Here is a 23113-nt window from a genome sequence, read left to right as displayed (position 1 = left end):
ATAGCCTCACTATCCAAGGGTCAGGATCCACTGTCGTTTTCGATCTATCTAGTCGGGTTCGCCCGAGAACACTAACTTTGTGAGATCTAGCTACCATAGACTTTGTCCCGCATCCCGCGTGAGAGTGCACACTCCGCACCCGAGTCCCCTAGGCCTCCTACTAGTAATCTGAAGGTTCAGTAACGTAGTCCTAGCGATTCCAAAGCCTATTAGTATAGTACTTACCTGCTAGTAATTTCGCATTCCACTTTCATAGTATATGGTTTGTCGTGCCCCTCGGGTATTTGTGTAAATTGTGCAACTTGAAGTATTTTTATAAGAGTTTTGTTGTGTGCTTAGTACCCTGTCCTCATAAAGAGTACAGGGCTGTTGTGATTTTAATAAATACACTGTTTATTTTCATAACACTTGTGTGGTGTCCTTTCACTTGGTGTTCAGGGGTATATGTGTGGTATAACAGCTGGCTTAACACGCCCTCTCGAGTCTTTAGCCTTAGACTGCTCGTATCCACGCTACTAGGATAGCTGGTCTATAAGGTGGACTTACAACCAATCACCATAAGGGTTGTTTGGACTGATACATAGTGATCACTAGAATAGTGAGCACTGCATATCAGGCCAACTTCTGACATCCAGGGCATAGGTGTACCCAGGGCCTACCAGGGGCTGCAGCATGTATTATGCCACCCCTGGCTGGCCATCCAAATCTGACAACTGGCTGCACGACAGCTGGGGCAAGGTGGTGTAATCACCCTTTGCTTTAGATATAGTATTCCTATATCTAACCCTAAAATGGACACATAGAATCCTATCAGTCACTCCTATGGCAGGCCTTAACAATCCTGAAGGCAGAGTGCTTGGAATTATGGGAGATGGTGCTCTGGCATGAGCTGAGCCCGTCTGCAGCTTGCAGAACCAAGTCCTAATAGCTGTTCCATGATAACGCATACCATATACTCTTAAGTGCATTATAATCCTCACGGTTATTTGCTATCTTTGGTATCGCTTTATCAAAACATGTCGAGTAAGGTGTCATACGAATTGGAATACTAACCCCTCACCAATTCCGGCGACGGGGTTAGCATTCCACCCTTCTAGAGGGACACGACATGTATGTAACTGTGAACCCCGGTTAAAGTTAACTCGAGCCTCAGCGTCACAAAATGGATGCTGCCACCACAGACACAAGTCTGACCTCCTGCTGCTGGGAGTCCTTCCAGCGAGGAGAGCTTGGACAAAGGGTTTCCTGTCAGGGGCGGTGCTAGCACCATCCCAGACAGGGTTTTGTGTATCCCAGGTAGGCAGGGCTGAGAGGAAGGTGACTGCAAGTGGCACCCCGGTGCTCACTGTGGATATGCCGGCTTGAACCAGTTCCAGGGGCACACCAGCCCATGAGCTGGGGAAAGTCCGGACAAGGGAGAGAGGTGTAACCACCCCCCTCCTGGTCCCACCCATGGGCAGGACTTAGTCGCGTGCCAGCCCCTTTTCTGAGAATAAAGGTAGGAGCAGGCCCACCTTCCCAAATTAGATAATTCTGAATCTTGAACTACTTTCCACGAAAGGAACTCTTGACTTTTTCTGAAGACTCTCCCTTGTGGCTAAGGAGTAGCCACCCTGCACCCGCAGGCACCATCTAAGCATCGCGGTTTGCTGTAAGTCCATCCTCCGGATCAAGACTGCCCAGCTCGACGAGACCCGGATTCCCTGGCATCTCTGACCTCTACCTGCATCATCAGCCCAGCTGAGATTCGTGGGTGTGACGAGACCTGAGGGACCGGCCATCTTCAAAACTGCACGACGCTTAACCAGCACGACCGCCGAGGGATCCTCGAGTGAGTGCTTTGGGGTTTGAGAAGCCCTAACCCTGAGCAGCTCCAGCACCGAAGTCCAGCCCCCCAGCATCCACGAGATCTGCGTGGGGCCCTTCTGCTCTTTGCTGCTCACCGCGTTGTCCGGTCACTTGCCTGCTGGCTAGTGGCCCTCCTGACGACGTACCACGACTATTCCACGCTGGTCTGGTTGCTCCAGACTGGCCCTTGCTCCCTTCCAAAAGAGGAGCACCCCGGACCCTCCTGGTCCACTCCAGACGCCTTCTTGACTCCACCGCGTGGGCTTGCCTTTGCCAAGGCTTGTTGCTCCAATCCTGGTCCCAGCATCGCCGACAGCAGACACCTTCGTGGGACAGCTCGAATCTCCAGCCTGGTTGCCGACAACGCCTCCTGGTCCGAGGGACAGCAGAGTCCAGCGTTGCCCACTCACCTGGTCGAGGTGACTTCATCCGGTGCCATCCTGGTGCCCACACAATCACTGGTTAGTGATTAAGAACAGAGTCCCCTCTGCTTTCAGGTCATCTCCATCACCGATCCAGGCTTGGATCACTCCGAAAACCCTTCACTGGTCGCCTGCCAGCAACTTTTTCTTTCAGGCTCCAAAGACTACAACGGGATTCCCGACGTCTTTTGAACGCTATGCAGTCGCAGCCCCTGGGCTAGGTAACCTGAGTATTTTGGTGCTCCAACGTAGGTTCACTATCTAAGTGTCCAGATCCTTTTTCGTTTTTAGTCTACCTAGTCTGATTCGTCCGGAAACAGTAACTTAAGAAATACTAGCCTCCATGGACTTCGTCCCGCATCCCGCGTGAGAGTGCACACTCTACACCCGACCTCCCTAGGCCTCCTGCTCCTAACCTTAGGGTTCGGTAGTGTAGTCCTAGCGATCCTGAAGCCTCTGGATCTTGTTACTTACCTGCTAGTATTTCGCATTCCACTTTTAGTGTATATGGTTTTTCGTGCCCCTCGGGCATTTGTGTAAATTGTGCGACTTGAAGTATTTTCTTAAGAGTTTTTGTATTGTGCTTAGCTCCCTGACTCATGAAGAGTTCAGGGTAGACTTGTTATAAATAAATATCCTTTATTTTCATAACTTGTGTGGTGTCCTTTCACTTGGTGTTCAAGGGGTATATGTGATGGTATAACAGCTGGCTTAACACGCCCTCTAGAGTTTAGCCTAAAGACTGCTCTTGTCCATGCTACTAGGATAGCTGGTCTATAAGGTTGACTTACAACCAATCATCAATAAGGGTTGTTTGGAATGATACAAAGTGAGCACTAGAATAGTGAGCATTATATATCAGGCTAACTTCTCACAGTGAGGATCCGTGACCGACGTAGTGCGATCGCAATCCTCGCAGTGCTTGAAACCAGGCATCCCTACGGCACCGATCGGAGTCGCAAGACTTCGAGAAATGATCAAAAATGATCCCAAAAAGTTAGTCAAAAATTGACTAGGGTTACTGCTTTTTCCAGATCTGCGCTGGCTGGTGCGGAGAAAAGAAGAACTGACGTCAGCACACGGAGGCGGCGTCTAAGTACTCCGACGACGTCATCACGGTGCCCACGACGGACGTGGAGCTGCAGACGGCGCCTACCGACGCGCAAGGGTACTGCTACGCAAAAGTTTCCGGATCCAGTCTGACGCCTGGGGATATTCTAAGGTAAGGAATCTATCACTAACGTGTCTCTTTCAGATTCCTGAAATACTTGGCCATGCATGACGTCTAAGTAGGACACTAGTGTTTACAGCTCTAGATGCAGTGTCTGCTACATCAAGTGCACACTTGATTGAGGCATTCGAAATTAACTTGCCTTCTTGTTTTATGGTCGTTTGCCTACGCCTTATATTGGTCAGGTAGATGTTGCATTAATTTTTCTAACTGATCATAATGAGCCATGTCAGATCTTGCAAGGAGGGCTTGCGTGTTAGCTACATACCATGTATTAGTAGCTTGTGCAGCTATTCTTTTGCCTGAAGCATCTATCACCTTAGATTCTTTATCAGGGGGTGGTGCTTCACCTGACGTCGGAGTTTGATCTTTTTCTAGCATTTGAGACAACTAGTGAATCTGAGGGTAGCTGTCCTTTAATGTAGGCTGAATTACCAGGAGCAGGCCCGTACTTTTTCTCAATTCTAGGGTTTAGGATCCTAGCACATACAGGATCTTTAAATACCTCTGGAGCATGTTTGATGACCCCTTTGATTATAGGAAGAATTTTAACAGATCTTTGTGATTGTTCAAACGTATCTAATAAAAAATCTTCCTCTGCCTCATCTGAATGCATGGTGACCCCATGATAAATGGCAGCCCTATTCAGTAAGTGCCAAAAACCAATATTGTCCTCTGGGGGAGAAGGTTCAGATGGATATGACTGTGGGTCAGGAATATCTGGCACATCTTGTGTGTTTGGGTACTCCCAATCTGGATCATCAACAGGGTAGGGAAAAGGCTCATTTGAGTCTACCCATCCCTCTATACTATACTCATCATCATTTTGAGGTTTATGTGGTGAAGAATGAGGAGGAGAGTGTTCAGGAGAATTCTGAGATGAATTGTTAGGAGGAACAGGAGATGAAGGAGACTGCCACATCTCCTATGCACCCTTCTCCTATTCTTCAGAGTCCTTCTTGACAGGCACTGCAGCTGTAGGTGCGGTGTCCGATTTCCTTTTCCTGTGTGGTGTAGTAGATACATGACCTGTGCTTGGGTCAATGTAGATCTTTTGTAGAGGATCAGGCTGGAAAAGTTATTCTCCTTGCGGAACCTTTGCCAGTGCTGATTTCTTCAGTTCTGGGCGTGGTTGCTGCTTGTCTTTAGCCTTAGGAGTTGTAACGGTGTCCTTTGGCGTAGATTTCAGAACTGAAGGTGTTTTCGGAGTCGAAGACTGTTTCGAAGGGCTTGAGAGCATCGGAATCAGGCCTTGTATGTTTCGGTACCGAAGATATTGGCTTTTGAGTGGAAGCTGGTCTTGTCGGCTTCGAGGCGTCAGACACTGGCTTCATAGTTTTTTCTTTAGAAGTCGACGGTTTCGGAGCCAAGACTTCTTTCGGTTTCGGTGCCGAGGGAGCTGGTGGGATCGGCACGTGCAGCTTGGTCGGTAAGGAGCTACCGGAAGGTTTGAGTATTTTCTTCGGAGCCGGGCTCAATGGCGGGGCTTTCAAAGTGTGTTTTCGGTCTCGACTGGGCCCCGGAGGCGGAGTGTTGACCTTTGCCTTCGATTGGAGTGGTGGGTATGAGGCCATGGCGGTAGTACTCACGCGCTGACCAGATGGTATGGAGTCATCTGCCTTTGATACAATTTGGAGACAGTCTGAATCTTCTTCGGGAACAAGCTGAACTTCTTCGACAAAGATATCCACTGGTTCCGGGGCCGATCTCTGCAGGTCGTGTCGATGGGCCCTCCGATCTCGAATGGTTTTTTTGGATCGGAAGGACGCACAGGCTGTGCAGCTGGATTAGTCGTGTTCCGGCGATAAGCACAGGTTACACACCTAGTGATGGTCACTGTGTGGGAACTTTGCTCCACAGTTGGGGAATCTTTTGAATGGCGTCCTTTCCATGAGGTGTAGGCCTCAGGGCGTGGATAGGTTTAACGGCCCGCGTCGACGACCGGAATCGAGCTGATGGAGTCGAGACTAGGTTTGTCGATATCAAAAGTAGTTTGGTATAGTTTAAATAAGTTTTTATGGGTCAAAGTACTTGAAAAGTAGATTTCGAACCGGAGCGGAAAAAGTTCATCCGAACCCAGTGGCGGAAAAAAACAATCTAAGGATGAAGCTGATGCCCATGCATACTATCGTCCAAGGGAGGAGTCACCTATCTCGTGACTACAAAGACTTCTTCCAAGACGACAACAACATGCAATCATCCAAGCCCAACACCAGGTGGAGATCTAATGCACAGTGCAAGATCTGCAGCTCATATGCCTGGAACATTTCTGTTTTCCCAAGTGGAATACTCTGCAACATTACCCATTGCTCATTCTTCCTCAACCTACATGTCAACATTCAGTGCACGGAAACCAATACACTCATGAGTACTACATAAAACTGAACATTCAAAACAAAAACTGCTTACCTTAGCACTACTAGAGTTCAGAAGATTTCGCAGGAAGCCAGAACCATTGCCTGGGACAGGACTCAGAATGGAACTATTAAATGTATTTAGTGTTGATGCTGGTTTAGTCAAACTGGAGAAAGAGGGGAAGGCTTTGCTTTCCGTTTTAGAAGTAGAGGATAGTGCCTTTTCTGTTTGGAAAAAAAGATTTTTGCTTAAAATTAAGATGCTCTCAACCTAAATGGCAGTTAAGTTAAAATGCAGCCAGCCCTAAAGTACCCTTCCCACAGGCCCAATGAAGAGTTTACTGTTCAAGTACCCACATGCCTAGCACCATGCTGCTCCTCACAACTGGCCAAAGCGGGGTTCTGTACTTCAAGTTAAGTCTGGTAGGAGTTGCTAGAGTCTAAGGTAAGTTTTAAAAGCGCTCACTTCTGTTCTAAACTCCACTAATGCGCAACGATAAGCTTGTACGCTCGCCACTGGATATGTAAATAGAGGGCAATTTAATCCAAAATCGAAATCAGTTCAGTTAAAAAAAAGCATACACATATAGATTTTTAAATTTCCAGGTCCAGCCCTTCAAACAAGATACGGATTACCTTTCTCACACACAAAAAATGGAGCATAAACCCATGTTCACAAAAACACACCTAAGTAAACACATCACTGACATTTAAAGGATAAGAATGGACCAAGGTTTTTTTTTTGAAATATCACCTACATTTTTCCTTATCAAATACCTTTGTTTTCCTTGTTTGTATTTCCATTTGTTAAATCTGCCAGCCAGCTTAGAGGACTAGAGTTAAAGAGAGATACCGGTATACTTCCAACTGCTGGTTTTAAGGGAGATGCACAGCTAGAAGCTACTGATTCTTGAGAAGCAGATTTCAAAGGTTGGCCAATCATTACCGGAGGTGGGGTGGTGGCCTTCTCAGTAGATACAACTTCCTATTAAAAGAGGTAAAATACAAAAGTGTAATGGTTACTCTTCATCAATAAATAGAAACCACACTGCCTGCTAAATAGGATCTACATGAGTAAGACAACTGTGCATAGTCCTTACTTAAGAGGATCAAATATACAGTAAGAAGGTGTGTGTGCATGCACCTTTGCCAAGAATAGCACTCACTACAAAACAGCATTTAGTGAAAAGGGGATAGCTATTCAGGAGCATCTTACTTTTGCACCGAATATGCCATTTATAAACCGAAGTGCTGGAATACATTGGTAGTACTAAGCACCCGGTGCATAAACGTATTTTTCAGCATGTTAGGGCCATCGTGAATTCTGATCATAATTATCCAGTGGCTAGACACTTCAAGTCTGTTCATGACAACAAATTGAAGGACTTGGAGTACAAAGTTTTAGTGTCAGTTCCCAACCCCGGCCGGGGAGGAAATCGAGATAAGCTACTGAGACGAGTCCCATTTTATCTTAGCTGTCGATACAAGAGTCCCTAATGGTCTTAACATGGATTAAGATTTTGCACAACTTTTTAGGAGATTTATTTTGATGGTCATTTTTTATGTTGTGATTTTAAGGTCATTTCCTTCAGTGGAAAACAGTGTTATGTATATATATTTGTTGGCTCTATGTATATTAAGGATAATCTGAGACTGATTTTGCACTTTCACTTTAGGATTGCTTGGGCTGAAGTGATTCAGGGTTTTTCCCTTGCTGCTAGTGTTAGATCTTTTTGCACAGCTTTTTTTTGCACCTTTTTGCACATTGTAATTTGTTTTCATACAGACTAACTTTTTATCTCATGGCATTTTTACATCATGCATATTTTGATACCAATTGCTTTTATACATTGTGGCTTGTGCATCCGGGTTTATATAGCCCTCATGAGTTCCCTGACAATATTTAACTTGCACTTTATTAGAGAATTATTTGCTGCTATTTTTGATCAAATTGTGATGGACAATACATTGTATGAGGTAATTTGCATGATTGATTCGTGAATATATGTTGCCTTGCGGCACTCTTCTATACTAGGGTTGTTTCAACTTTTGACTGCTATTTTTCATGAGAGAATTGTATTATGTGCTTTATTCCGGCACTTGCCGAGATACGATCGCCAGCAGACACTATGAACCTTTATTCCTGGGTCTCTGATCTATGGATTCAATATTTGTATTTCTCGGCACTATGTATTTATTATGGTTCTATTTTGTGTATTTTGCTGCTATGACATTTTGCACCCCTTGCTGTCTTAATTACACCATGCATTGTCATTTAGGAATGATAGTGATTGCTTGCTAGTTTCTGACCGTATCAAGTGCAATAGTCTGTTGTTTATATCGGTTACCATGGTTAGCCTATTTTTCAAAGCTGATTGTGCACATTCTACACTTTAAATACGTCAGACTATGGAGACGCATCAGGTCATCAAGCTCCCAGGGAGAAGCGAAACGAGTCATGGAGGGCACTGCTCCCGTGTAATTTTGTGCCTGTATAATATTTGCACTGCTTCACCCACTCATGCTGTGTGGGAGTCCGTGATTTTGTTCCTGGAATTTAGAAGTCTGTGCCTGTGGTTCTACCGTGGAAAAGGATTGGGTGGACAGGACGATATATATACACCCCCCCCCCCCCCCCACACACACACGTCCACCTTTATTAAGAAATGCATTGATTTACCATTATGCGTTTACATTCCTCTACTATAGTGGACTCCACAGGGTTTATGCAGCATCAGCTGAAGTCCCAGACAAGGGATGGATCACTTTTATTTTTATCAGATTGGTGAGAATGACTACCAGTATATTTTCCAGCGAACACACAGCTTTATTGGGGAATTGCCCAGACACTACCCAATGAAATGTCATTCTTAACAATGCATCCTTATGCACAGCCATGAGAGGTTACAGAAAACAACTTATGCCATCCCTTACTGGCAGGTTTGAACAATTGTTTAAGTGTAGTTCTTCAATCGAGACAAAGGAAGTGCAAAAAAATTTAAGGTTTTCACCTTTGGTTCTTTTAAACACCTCGTCTGAGTACAGTACCGAGCAGGAAAAATATCTGCAGCAAAATACGATAGCAGTGGGATAAACCAAATGTTGCCATTCTCCACGTCACAAAATAAAGCATGTGCATATATATGAATTGGCCCATCCATCCCCTTCAACATTAAAGCAGCTGAATTTTTATCATGAAATTTTCTGTTCTCAAATTGCAAAGATGCATCAATAAAAGTATATGTCTGTAAAGGAAAAAAGCATCAAAACTGTACAATACCTCCTTCACTTCCTCTTTTGGAGCAGTCTTTGATAAGATTTTGAGGTGTCTATTTGAGCAAGGACAATTAGATTTGATTCCCCACTTGCCTCGGACAGAGTGAACAACATCCCCAACATCAAAGAGAGCTAAATGGAGGAGGAAATGGAATAAACAAAATATATTAATTACTTTCAACCACTAGGTACACTTAAGAGAAAAATACAGAATTTAAGTCGAGAGCAAAAGGCATGAAGTGCCCGTTGCACTACTTTTAATGTAGCCAACAGGCCAAGGCACTGACGCAGTTTAGTTTATCTGCACTGCAGGTTAACTGGTCGCCATGAGAAGCATATTCTGAGACTAGATGTTGCACCTGGATCCATGCTTTCTAAAACTTTTTTTGCTACAAGAAATATGTAGTGTGCAATGTAAACAGAAGTACCTGTTCCAGGAACAATTTGCGTAGGCATCAGGTTTTCCGGCTCGTGTAACTGACCCTTCACACATTTCAGCCAGGCGAAAGTTTCAATTTCACTTTCTACAAATAAATATTCACTGGTTAGACATTGATGAAATTTAACATATTCCACCAATTCCACCTTTAGTCTGCACAAAACATTTTTAGTTTATCGCAAAGCGACTAAAATGCCCATTCAAAGTGAATACTCACGATTGGCTTTATCTGGAAAAACGAAGGTTTTCTTACCTGGGTGAAAAGTTTTTTTCTTTAACTTGTAACAGTCCACACAAACTCCAAACCCACACTTGGGGCACACCCAATGCAGATTAAAAATGGTGGTGTCACAAACATCGCACATTTCACGTACACCTCGAACAGCACGTTTCCAAACTACTTGCTCTAAGAAGAAAAAAGAAAAGATGGAATGAAGAGAAAAATGTCACTTTGGAAAACTAATCTACAAAAAGCAAAGCACAATAAACCAAATATCCTTTGTGCACCAGGGACTCCACCTTGCTTCTCGTTACCCACATGTGGAAGGAGTAGTTTCAGTCCTATAACTCCAGTTCTGTAGTAGGGGTATCTCTGTTATAGTCCTAATCTAGTGAATAGTCCCGCCCATGTGCGTGGACCCCGGACAAATCAAAAATAATATCTTAAATTGTCAAAAAATGCATACCTGCACAGACACTTAAGAGAGAATTTAAAGACAGATAATGCAGCCTATACCCACAGGCTACACTGTCCAGTACTTCAGCTAGAAATTCCACCAAAAACCCACAAACAGCACAATCTGTCCAGTGTTTTCCACAGAGAAAATCCTTCCTCTACCAGCAGAAGCCTTTGGAATGATAAAGTTGTGGACAGACAAGCCCCATAGGCTGCCATTATGTGGCTCAGATCAGGATACTGTGCCTTTAAGAGAACTTTCCAGAACTCTCTCAGTATCCCAGAATGCACAGCAGGTCCCTTTTACTTTCAGTTCTTTTTGAAGGCGTAACACGCCAGACCTGTAGCATTCCTTTCATGAATATCTTTCTCCACCGGGGAGGAGGGCGGCGCTTATGACTATAACAGGGATACCCCTACTACAGAACTGGAGTTACAGGACAGAAAATATTCCTTCTGTAGTAGGGGGATCTCTGTGTATAGTCATAATCTAGTGACTAGAATGGCAAGCCCATCCCCACACCAAAGCGGCGGTGAAGAGAAGAAAATTAACACCACTACTGTGCGAACAGATTTCGCAGCGAAGCCTGCCCAACCTGAGCTGCCCTGGCATCAGTGTCCAGACAGTAATGCTTAGCAAAGGTATGGACCGACTTCCAAGTGGCGCCCTTGCAGATTTCTGCAATTGGAACATTACGCAGCAAAGCAGTCGTGGCAGCTTTGCCCCTGGAGGAATGAGCCTTAGGTTTACCCCCTAATGTCTTATTAGCCTTTTGGTAACACAATTGTATACAGGACACAATCCACCTAGAGATGGACTGTTTTGAGGTAGCAAGGCCGGTCCTGACTGATCCATAATTGATAAACAATTGGTCTGACCTACGAATATCCTTGGTTTATCCAGATAAAATTTCAACACCCTTCTCACATCCAGGGACTGCAGAGACCTTTCCGCTGGAGAAGAAGGATTCTGAAAAAACGTAGGTAAAGTTATGGTCTGGTTAACATGAAAATCAGAGATAACCTTTGGAAGAAATTTAGGGTGAGTACGCATAACAACCTTAACAGCGTGAACTACAGTATAAGGTTCTTGGCAACACAACGCCTGAATTTCACTCATCCTGCGGCCGATGTGATGGCCACGAGGAACGCCGCCTTCCAGGACAGGTGCTGCAACGAAGCCTTATGAATAGGTTCAAAAGGTTCCTTCATCAATCTGGACAGCACCACATTCAATTTCCATGGAGGCGCGGGAAGCCGGACAGGAGGGAACACTTTCTTCAAGCCTTCCAAAAAATCCTTGATCACAGGGATCTGGAAGAAGGAAGTCTGTGAAGGGCATTTCCTGTAGGCAGTCAGCGCAGCGAGATGAACCTTAATGGAATGGAAATGAAGGCCAGACTGCGCCAAATGTAGAAGATACGGAAGGATGACATCTTCCTTACATGTCGTTGGATCATAGTTCTTGGACTTGCACCAGATACAGAATCTCTTCCACTTGTAAGCATAGGAAGTCCTAGTGGAAGGTCGCTTTGCCCCCTTCAGTATGACCATACAATCTTCTGGTAGATTCAAATGGCCATATTGCACTATCTCAGGAGCCATGCAGCCAAACTCAAAGACGAGAGGTTGGGGTGCAACATCTGCCCCCGAACTTCGTGAGAAGGTCCGGCCGGCACAGCAGCCATATGTGAGGAAGGAGGGACCGGTGAAGCAGGTCCGTGAAACACCACTGCCTGGGCCTTTCCGGGGCAATCAGGATCACCCGGGCCATGGACTGGGACAGCTTGATGAGCACCGCCGGAATCAGGGGAATGGGTGGAAAAGCATACAGAAAGCTGTTCGACCAGTTGATCCATAGCGCATTCTCCAGCGTCCCCTGCTGGTAGTACCTGGAGGCGAAGTCTCGGCATTTGCTGTTTTTAGGTGGTGGAGAACAGATCTACGTCTGGAGTCCCACACCTTGAGAAGACTTCGCCTAGTACTTCGTTGTTTATGACCAATTCGTGGTTTTCCTGAATCAGTCTACTAAGTGTGTCCGCCTGAACATTCTGCACACCTGGTAGATGGGTAGCCGTTATCGTCAGTCCTCTAGCTAGAAGCCAGTGCCAGATCGCCTGCGCCTCCTGCGACAGAGTGCGCAATCTCGAGCCCCCCTGCTTGTTGAGGTAATACATCGTGGTCATATTGTCCGTCTGTACAAGCAGAGAGTTGGTCTGGAAGGACAGATGAAAGGCCTTCAGCGCCAAGTGAATAGCTCCGAGTTCCAGGAAATTGATGTGGTACGTGGACTCCGTCGGGGACCATGTTCCTTGTATCTGTAAGTTTCCGGAGTGCGCCCCCCAGCCGTGGAGAGACGCATCCGTCACAATAGTCTGTGCGGGAATGTCCTTGTGGAAGGGAACTCCTCTGAGAAGATTCTCCGCAGAACACCACCACTTCAGAGACTGAAGAGCATGCAGAAACAGTCGTATCTTGTCGTCCCAAGATCCTTTCCTCTGATCCCACTGATCCTCCAAGCACTCCTGCAATGGTCTCATGTGCAGCCGAGCGTGAGGAAGATACAAGAGGCCATCGACCCCAGTAGAGAAGACATCATCCTCACTGTTGTAGATGGAGTGGTCATAAGAGCCTGATCGTTCCGAAGGAGTGATAACCGCCTCTCCTCCGAAGGAGACAGGCTTGCTGACAGCGTATTGATGGAGGCTCCCAGGTACTGTATGCACGGGACCGGAGTCGGGACCGACTTGGACATATTGATGTGCAACCCCAGCTTGTTCAAGAGAACGCACGTCTTCTGGAAGTGCGCTTGAGCTTCCGAGAAGGAGGAGGCCTTGATCAACCAATCGTTCAGGTACGGGTAGACAAACACCTTGTTCTTCCTCAGGTGCGCAGCTACCACTGCCATGCACTTCGAGAACGTTCTGGGCGCAGACTTCAGCCCGAATGGCAGTACTGTGTACTGATAATGATTGCCGCTGACTTGGAATCGCAGGAACTTCGTGTTTGTGTGCAATGGGCACATGGAAGTAAGCATCCTGTAGGTCTATAGCGCACAGCCAGTCTCCTTGTTGCAGCGGAGGATAAATCTGATGCAACGACAGCATGCAAAATTTCTCTCTGCGAATCCACTTGTTTGCTTGTCGCAAATCCAGAATGGGCCTGAACTCGTTCTTGTCCTTCTTGCTAACCAGAAAGAACCGTGAGTACAGACCTCTTCCTCTTTGAGAGAGGTACGTCTTCGATCGCCCTTTTCCTTAACTGGGTATCGACCTCCGCCTTCAGCTCGCGCAGTTGCAACTGTGAGCTGACCGGTGGAATCAATGGAGGCGGGCTGGTGAACCGAAGACAGTATCCATTGCAAACAATTTTCAGCACCCACTTGTCCTGAGTAATTTTTCTCCACTCTGCCAGAAAAAATTGAACGCTTTCCCCCCCACCGGAGTGGGTAACGGATGCAGGGGAAGTAACCGCTCAGGGCCTAGACCCGGCCGGGCATTTGTTCGCGGTTGCAGACTGCTGCCCGCCTTTTGGCGCTTCTGGAAGGGCCTCCGGAACTGCTGCTGCTGTTCCGAAGCCTGTCCTCGCCCTCTGCCCTGTGCCGGAACCGTCTCTGGAACGGGCGGTAGGTCTTCTTCTCCTTGGGCTTATCCAACCAGACAGCCGTCAGGGTCTCGGCCTCCGCTTTCATGCGGGCCATTTCGTCATCCGCATGCTTGCCAAACAGGGTTTCCCCTGAGAAAGGCAGGCTGGCCACCCGCTGTTGAGCCTCTGGCTTGAGGGATGTAAGGCGAAGCCGAGCGTGGCGCCGTTGGTTGATACCATGGCAGTACCCATGCGCCGCCAGAAGAGACGCATCAGTAGCCGCGCTGATGAGTTGGTTAGACACCAACATCCCCTCATTTAAGATCTCCTGAAAGTCCTCTCTCTTCTCTCGAGGAAGATGCTCCACAAATTGCTGGAGGGACTCCCATAGGGCTCGATCATATCGCCCTAGCAAAGCCCCGGCACTGGCCGCCTTCATTGTGGTAGAAGCTGTCCCACAGACTTTCCTACCAGCCGAATCTATCCAGCGGCTTTCCTTATCAGGAGGCACCCTAGATGACAGGGTGGTGGCGTGCTGCTTCCTAGCCGCCGTCACTATGACAGAGTCCGGTGTAGGATCCATCCTAAGAAAAACCGGGTCAGCATCCGGAGCCCGGTATTTCTTGAGAAGCCTGGAGGGGGCCGCCTTCGTAACTGCCGGAGTGAGTAACAACTCCTCGGCGGGTTCCACCAATCCTGGCACTAGAGGCAGCAAAGGCAGAGACAGGTGCTTTTTATGCAGCGTCTCGAAAATCACAGATATCCTGGGCGTAGGCACAGTCACTATAATGCCCAACTTGGCCGCACTTCTCAGTAGAACATCCTGAAAGGAGACTGTCGTCTACCGGCGACACTCTCGTCCCCGGGGATTCCGACAAGGTCAATAGTCCCAGAAGAGTGCGTGCGGGATCTTGATCAGTGCCTCCTGTGGCGTCGTTGTAGGAAGGTACCTCCTGACTATGGTTGCCCCCAACTTTTTGCCCTGTGTTTTAGCTGGTTTTGGACATAGTCGACCTGGGACCCTGCCAATCAGGACCCCAGGCCTACTGCTCTCTCTTTAAAATGGATTCCATGTACCCTAGGTACATTTCCAATTGGTACTGGGCCACCCTATCAGACCCTGTAACTCAGGGCATAGGTGTACCCAGGGCTGCCAGGGGCTGCAGCACGTATTGTGCCACCCCTGGCTGGCCTCCTAAATTTGACACAACTGGCTGCATGACAGCTGGGGCAAAGTCGTGTAATCACCCTTTGCTGTAGGTGTAGTATACCTATACCTAACCCTAAAATGGACACACAGATTCCTATCAGTCACTCCTATGGCAGGCCTTGACAATCCTGAAGGCAGAGTGCTTGGAATCATGTGAGATGGTGCTCTGGCATGAGCTGAGCCTGTCTGCAGCTTGCGGAATCAAGTCCTAATAGCTGTTCCATGATATCGCATACCATATACTCTTAAGTGCATTATAATCCTCGCGGTTAAATGCTATCTTTGGTATTGCTTTATCAAAACATGTCGAGTAAGGTGTCATACGAATTGGAATACTAACCCCTCGCCAATTCTGGCGACGGGGTTAGCATTCCACCCTTCTAGAGGGACACGACATGTATGTAACTGTGAACCCCGGTTAAAGTTAACTGAAGCCTCAGCTCCACAAAATGGATGCTGCCACCACAGACACAAGTCTGACCCCCTACAGCTGGGAGTCCTTCCAGCGAGGGGAGCCTGGACAAAGGGTTTCCTGTCAGGGGCGGTGCTAGCACCGTCCCAGACATGGTTTTGTGTATCCTGGGTAGGCAGGGCTTTACAGGAAGGTGACTGCTGAGTGGCACCCCGGTGCTCACTACGCATAGGCCAGTCTGAACCAGTTCCAGGGGCACACCAGCCCCTGGCCTGGGGAAGTCCGGCATGGCTGAGGGGTGTAACCACCCCCCACCTAGTCCCACCCATAGGCAGGACCTAGTCACCGGGTCAGCCCCCTTTTTTAGTATAAAGATGGGAGCGGGCCCCCTGTTAAAATTAGATCATCTTTGGAATCAAGATACCACTTTCTTCGAAAGGACTTCACGATTTCTTCTTCAAGATTCTCCCTTGTGGCTAAGGAGTAGTCACCCTGCATCAAGCGGGCACCATCCTAAAGAATACTGCGGTCTGCTGCAAGTCCTTCATCACGAATCCGACGACCCAGCTCGACGAGACCCGGCTTCCCTGGCACCTCTGACCTCTACTCACCTCTACAGCCAAGCTGAGAACCGTGAGTGCGACGAGACCTCAAGGGACCGACGATCGCCAAGACTGCACGACATCTTTACTGCAAGCCCACCGTGTCCTCCACTGGTGAGTGCTTTGGGGTCCGAGAAGCCCCGACCCTGCGCAGCTCCAGCACCCAAGATCAGCCCCCCTGCATCTCCACGATCTGCGTGGGGCCCTTCTGCTGTTTGCTGTGCACCGCGTTGTTTGGCTACTAGCCGGCTGGCTTGTGGCCCTCTGAACGACGCCCAACGACTTCACGACTGCTGGTCTGGTTGCTCCAGGCTGGCCTTTGCTTCCTTCTTCAAGAGAGGCACCCCGGACCCTCCTGGTCCACTCCAGACGCCATTTTAGGTCCACCGCGTGGGCTTGAATTTGCCAAGGCTTTGTTGCCCAATCCTGGGTCCAGCGACGCCGACAGCTTCTATCTTCGTGGGACAGCTCGATCCTCCATCCTGGTCGCCGACAACGCCTCCTGGTCCGTGAGATCTTCGAGTCAAGCGTCACCCACTCACCTAGTCGAGGTGGCTACCATCCGGTGCCCTCCTGGTGCCCACTGACTACTGGCTAGTAGTCTCGAACTTGGTCCCCTCTGCTTTCAGGTGTCATCCATCTTCGAGATCCAGGCTTGGATCCAACTGAACTTTCTTCACTGGTCACCGGCCAGCATCTTTTCTTCCGGCTCCTGGTCCGTCTACGAGGATTCCCGACGTCTTTTCAGACCTATGCAGCTGCAGCCCCTGGGCTAGGTAACTTCGGCATTTCGGTGCCCCAGCATAGCCTCACTATCCAAGGGTCAGAATCTACTTTCGTTTTCTCCCTACCAGGTCGGGTTCGCCCGAGAACACTAACTTTCTAATTCCTAGCTACCATAGACTTTTGTCCCGCATCTCGCGTGAGAGTGCACACACTGCACCCGAGTCCCCTAGGCCTCCTAGAAGTAATCTAACGATTCCCTAGTCAAGTCCTAGCGATTCCAAAAGCTATTAGTACTGTACTTACCTGCTAGGAATTTCGCATTCCACTTTCAGAGTATATGGTTTTCCGTGCCCCTCGGGCATTTGTATATACTGTGCTAACTTAAGTATTTTTGTAAGAGTTTTGGTTTGTGCTTAGTACCCTGTCCTCATAAAGAGTACAGGGCTGTTGTGATCTTTAATAAATAACTGTTTATTTTCATAACACTTGTGTGGAGTCCTTTCACTGGGTATTCAAGGGGTATATGTGTGGTAAACAGCTGGCTTAACACGCCCTCTCGAGTCTTTAGCCTTAGACTGCTCGTATCCATGCTACTAGGATAGCTGGTCTATAAGGTTGACTTACAACCAATCATCAATAAGGGTTGCTGGACTGATACATAGTGTTCACTAGAATAGTGAGCACTGCATATCAGGCCACCTTCTCACATTGGTGGCAGCGGTGGGATTTGAGCTTGCTGTTGTTTTACCACACGTATCCTAAGAATATCTTGTTGAAAGATCACATAAGTACTGTTAGGTACATATAACTAAAGCTTAGAATACTCTGAGTTCTACTGAACCAGCTGTTGTAGCTCCTCAAGGCTTAGCACACCTTGGCTGCAACTCTTAGCAAGGGATCAGTAGGTAAACACATAGTGTAGGTAGGTGCATCACTTACACCACACTAGAAGCAGCATGTCAGACAAAGGAGGAAACTCTGAGTATCCCCTTGTGTCAGTGGACCCTCCACAGGTCCCTTCTAAATATGCTGCTCTTAGCTTCCATGAGATGAGACAAGTGTGTACTCTCAGGAAACTAAAACAGGGGTCTAACCCCACCACTTCCTTTCTGATTGGTCTCCTAGAGGCTTATGATGCCAGTAGGGCTGGTAACCCAGACCCTTCTAATCCAGATGGAAGTTTGCCCTCCTTACAGGGTCCCTTTGATATCCATCCCCTCCTTGAGGCAGATGTTGCTGAGGATGAGGATGAGCTATCAGGGGATGAGGCAGATAAGGGACAGGTAGAAGTCAGCAGACTAAGCAGGTCCAACTTAAGCAGACATGAGCTTGGTACTGGGGGGCCCCTGGGCCCACTCTCAGGTCAGCTTAACATTGGGAATGGACGAGTTAGGTCTCTATCAAGAGGCTCTAGCAGATCCTTTCGAACCAATGGCTCTCTCAACTCTTCTCACAGAGGAATGTCTTCCCCTAAGAGGAGAGTGTATGAAGCTGAAGAAAGGGCAGTCAAACTGAGGATTGAAAGGGAAGAACTTGCCCTGGCCAAAGAGAGACTTGCCTTTGCTAGAGAGCAACAATTGAGTGGGACAGTTCCCACTGGTGGCAGCAATAAACCTAGCAATAGGGAAAGGAGTTTTGATACAAAGCACCTGAATAAGATAGTGCCCCCCTTTAAAGAAGGGGATGACATCCACAAATGGATTACTGCTTTGGAGAGAGCCTGCACTGTGCAGGGTGTTCCCCAAAGTCAGTGGGCAGCTATCTTGTGGCTCTCCTTTGATGGTAAAGGTAGAGATAAGCTCCTCACCACAAGGGTGGAGGATGCTAACAATTACCAAGTCTTGAAGAATGTACTGGTTGATGGGTTTGGTTTAACCACTGAACAATACAGGATGCTGTTCAGAGACACCCAGAAAACTCAGTCTCAAGATTGGACTGACTTTGTTGATTGTGCCACTAAGGCTTTTGAAGGCTGGCTACTGGGTAGTAAGGTTACTGATTTTAAAGGATTGTATAATCTAATTATGAGGGAGCAAATCTTAAATAATTGTCAGAACCAGCTATTACATCAGCACCTGGTAGACTCTGAGTTGACCTCTCCACAGGAATTGGGTAAGAGGGCAGACAAATGGGTCAGAACCAGGGTTAGGCCTAAAAACCAGGGTGGTGACCAGAAAAAGGAATCAACCAAGCCTCAAGAGAAGGGTGGGGATAAATCCACAGAGAAGACTTCCCAAGGGCCCCAAAACTCCAACAAGGGTGGTGGGTCCCAGAACACTCCTTCTGAACAAAAGAAACCTTATTGCCATACCTGTAAACAGGTGGGCCATTACAAAAGTGATGCCAGTTGCCCTAAAAATGGTAATAAGGGAAATACACCCCCAGGTAATACTCCTAAACCTCCTGTTACCACTAGTGGTAATCCCCCAGGTGGTGGGAGTGCCCCCAAGAATGTGGTGGGCATTACTCTGGGCCAACAGGAGGACTATGGCTTAGCCAGGTTCCCTGACCACACTCTTGTCTGTGAGACTGGCATGGGGTTTGCCAACTTCACTACTGGACCCCACGTTTTGGGCAAGTATAGACAAGAAGTTTTAGTGAATGGTCAGAAAGTTGAGGCATTCAGAGACACAGGGGCCAGCCTCACCATGGTGAGTGACCATCTGGTCCCCTCTGCTCAACTGACCCCTGGTTTTACTTATCAGGTGACAGACATTCATGGAATGAAGAGAAGGCATCCCATGGCAGTAGTCAAGCTCAGCTGGGGTAATGTCACAGGGCCCATGAGAGTGGCAGTGACAGATAACCTACCTGTAGATTGCTTACTGGGGAATGACCTGGAACTCTCAGCATGGGCTGAGGTGGAACAAGAAACTCATTCCAGAATGATAGGCCTATCCAGACAGGTTAGTGGGGCAGTAATAGCTACAACCCCAGTCCCAGCACCATTCCTCCCTGAAAAGGTTGGAAGGGCAGTGGTAGCCACTGCCCAGGCTCAGACAGACTTTCCAGAACAGGATAGGAGGGCTGTGACAGTCACAGCCCAAACACAAACTGAGTGCCCTCCTGAAAAGGTTGGCAAGGCTGAAATGGTCTCAGCCTCTACTCAGACAGATAGTGAGGTTGTGAAGCCTGAAACAATGGATCACTCCACTCAAACAGAGAGCATTGAGGAGGAAGAAGAGTCCTCCCCCTCCCAGACACTAGGTGAGAGCCAGCCTCCTCAGGGAACTGACTCTACCCCTGTTGAAGGAACTGCCCCAGAGGTAGTCAGGCCTAGCCTGGCAGAGCCCCTGATGGCAGGGGACCCTTCCCAGGTGGGACCCAGTCTGGAGCAGGTAACCTGCACCTCTCTACCCTGCCTCAGTCAGCCCAGGGCTGAAGAGACCAGGGAGGCCAGTGGTGGACCCCAAAGGGCCCCCTGTCCAAAAGAACCCCTTAATCAACAGATTAGGATCACTGAAGCTAGTAAACCTAGCCAAGTGAAAATAGAACAGACTCCTGAGGGATCCCCCTTAAAAGCAGTTAGGGAACTCCCACAGCTGGACACTGTTGGGCACAGCCAAACATGGGGCCTAAAAACCCCAGACCTGACCTGTCCCTCCAGTGAGCCAAACAGAGGGACTCAGCCTCCAGCTTTAGGTAGCCAGAGGCTGACCCTGAGAGCTCAGTGCATCTCAGCTAAAGAAAGAAAGGCACACATGATGGATGGTGATTGGAGGAAGTTGAGCCCAAAGGTAGAGGAGCCTCACTTCAGTACTCCATCCCAGCATCAGCCTTCTTCTTTCCCAAGACACACCAGAGACAGAGATTCCCTATGGTGGAGACCCTCAGATACCCTTAGGGTGAGGGGTTGCCTAGTGGACCATGACACAGGGGGAAACCAAGCCAGAGCTGGTCCTTCCTTATATGGCCACTTAGGTAATAGAGGCTTACCTGGACAAGGATAGCCTTATCTCCTTTCGTTTGGGGGGGGGTTGTGTAGGAAGGTACCTCCTGACTATGGTTGCCCCCAACTTTTTGCCCTGTGTTTTAGCTGGTTTTGGACATAGTCGACCTGGGACCCTGCCAATCAGGACCCCAGGCCTACTGCTCTCTCTTTAAAATGGATTCCATGTACCCTAGGTACATTTCCAATTGGTACTGGGCCACCCTATCAGACCCTGTAACTCAGGGCATAGGTGTACCCAGGGCTGCCAGGGGCTGCAGCACGTATTGTGCCACCCCTGGCTGGCCTCCTAAATTTGACACAACTGGCTGCATGACAGCTGGGGCAAAGTCGTGTAATCACCCTTTGCTGTAGGTGTAGTATACCTATACCTAACCCTAAAATGGACACACAGATTCCTATCAGTCACTCCTATGGCAGGCCTTGACAATCCTGAAGGCAGAGTGCTTGGAATCATGTGAGATGGTGCTCTGGCATGAGCTGAGCCTGTCTGCAGCTTGCGGAATCAAGTCCTAATAGCTGTTCCATGATATCGCATACCATATACTCTTAAGTGCATTATAATCCTCGCGGTTAAATGCTATCTTTGGTATTGCTTTATCAAAACATGTCGAGTAAGGTGTCATACGAATTGGAATACTAACCCCTCGCCAATTCTGGCGACGGGGTTAGCATTCCACCCTTCTAGAGGGACACGACATGTATGTAACTGTGAACCCCGGTTAAAGTTAACTGAAGCCTCAGCTCCACAAAATGGATGCTGCCACCACAGACACAAGTCTGACCCCCTACAGCTGGGAGTCCTTCCAGCGAGGGGAGCCTGGACAAAGGGTTTCCTGTCAGGGGCGGTGCTAGCACCGTCCCAGACATGGTTTTGTGTATCCTGGGTAGGCAGGGCTTTACAGGAAGGTGACTGCTGAGTGGCACCCCGGTGCTCACTACGCATAGGCCAGTCTGAACCAGTTCCAGGGGCACACCAGCCCCTGGCCTGGGGAAGTCCGGCATGGCTGAGGGGTGTAACCACCCCCCACCTAGTCCCACCCATAGGCAGGACCTAGTCACCGGGTCAGCCCCCTTTTTTAGTATAAAGATGGGAGCGGGCCCCCTGTTAAAATTAGATCATCTTTGGAATCAAGATACCACTTTCTTCGAAAGGACTTCACGATTTCTTCTTCAAGATTCTCCCTTGTGGCTAAGGAGTAGTCACCCTGCATCAAGCGGGCACCATCCTAAAGAATACTGCGGTCTGCTGCAAGTCCTTCATCACGAATCCGACGACCCAGCTCGACGAGACCCGGCTTCCCTGGCACCTCTGACCTCTACTCACCTCTACAGCCAAGCTGAGAACCGTGAGTGCGACGAGACCTCAAGGGACCGACGATCGCCAAGACTGCACGACATCTTTACTGCAAGCCCACCGTGTCCTCCACTGGTGAGTGCTTTGGGGTCCGAGAAGCCCCGACCCTGCGCAGCTCCAGCACCCAAGATCAGCCCCCCTGCATCTCCACGATCTGCGTGGGGCCCTTCTGCTGTTTGCTGTGCACCGCGTTGTTTGGCTACTAGCCGGCTGGCTTGTGGCCCTCTGAACGACGCCCAACGACTTCACGACTGCTGGTCTGGTTGCTCCAGGCTGGCCTTTGCTTCCTTCTTCAAGAGAGGCACCCCGGACCCTCCTGGTCCACTCCAGACGCCATTTTAGGTCCACCGCGTGGGCTTGAATTTGCCAAGGCTTTGTTGCCCAATCCTGGGTCCAGCGACGCCGACAGCTTCTATCTTCGTGGGACAGCTCGATCCTCCATCCTGGTCGCCGACAACGCCTCCTGGTCCGTGAGATCTTCGAGTCAAGCGTCACCCACTCACCTAGTCGAGGTGGCTACCATCCGGTGCCCTCCTGGTGCCCACTGACTACTGGCTAGTAGTCTCGAACTTGGTCCCCTCTGCTTTCAGGTGTCATCCATCTTCGAGATCCAGGCTTGGATCCAACTGAACTTTCTTCACTGGTCACCGGCCAGCATCTTTTCTTCCGGCTCCTGGTCCGTCTACGAGGATTCCCGACGTCTTTTCAGACCTATGCAGCTGCAGCCCCTGGGCTAGGTAACTTCGGCATTTCGGTGCCCCAGCATAGCCTCACTATCCAAGGGTCAGAATCTACTTTCGTTTTCTCCCTACCAGGTCGGGTTCGCCCGAGAACACTAACTTTCTAATTCCTAGCTACCATAGACTTTTGTCCCGCATCTCGCGTGAGAGTGCACACACTGCACCCGAGTCCCCTAGGCCTCCTAGAAGTAATCTAACGATTCCCTAGTCAAGTCCTAGCGATTCCAAAAGCTATTAGTACTGTACTTACCTGCTAGGAATTTCGCATTCCACTTTCAGAGTATAT

At 48.6% G+C, this 23113-nt stretch overlaps 1 protein-coding gene across 1 annotated transcript in view; it reads right to left on the bottom strand.

The window, feature by feature from the left end:
* Nucleotides 1-23113, bottom strand: part of KDM3A (lysine demethylase 3A) — a 335469-nt gene that overhangs the window by 119583 nt on the left and 192773 nt on the right. Inside the window, exons 13-17 of the mRNA XM_086964259.1 lie at nt 9824-9976; nt 9560-9655; nt 9136-9263; nt 6633-6840; nt 5911-6080 (exon numbers count right to left, since the gene is read on the bottom strand). Of these exons, the coding sequence (XP_086820385.1) occupies nt 5911-6080; nt 6633-6840; nt 9136-9263; nt 9560-9655; nt 9824-9976 (755 nt within the window). The remainder of the gene's footprint in view (nt 1-5910; nt 6081-6632; nt 6841-9135; nt 9264-9559; nt 9656-9823; nt 9977-23113) is intronic.

Source organism: Lissotriton vulgaris, chromosome 3_2, assembly GCF_964263255.1.
Source record: "Lissotriton vulgaris chromosome 3_2, aLisVul1.2, whole genome shotgun sequence".
In the NCBI taxonomy this organism is placed as follows: Eukaryota; Metazoa; Chordata; class Amphibia; order Caudata; family Salamandridae; genus Lissotriton; species Lissotriton vulgaris.
The sequence above is the reverse complement of the archived record's forward strand: the minus strand, read 5'-3'. Positions and strand labels throughout refer to the sequence as shown.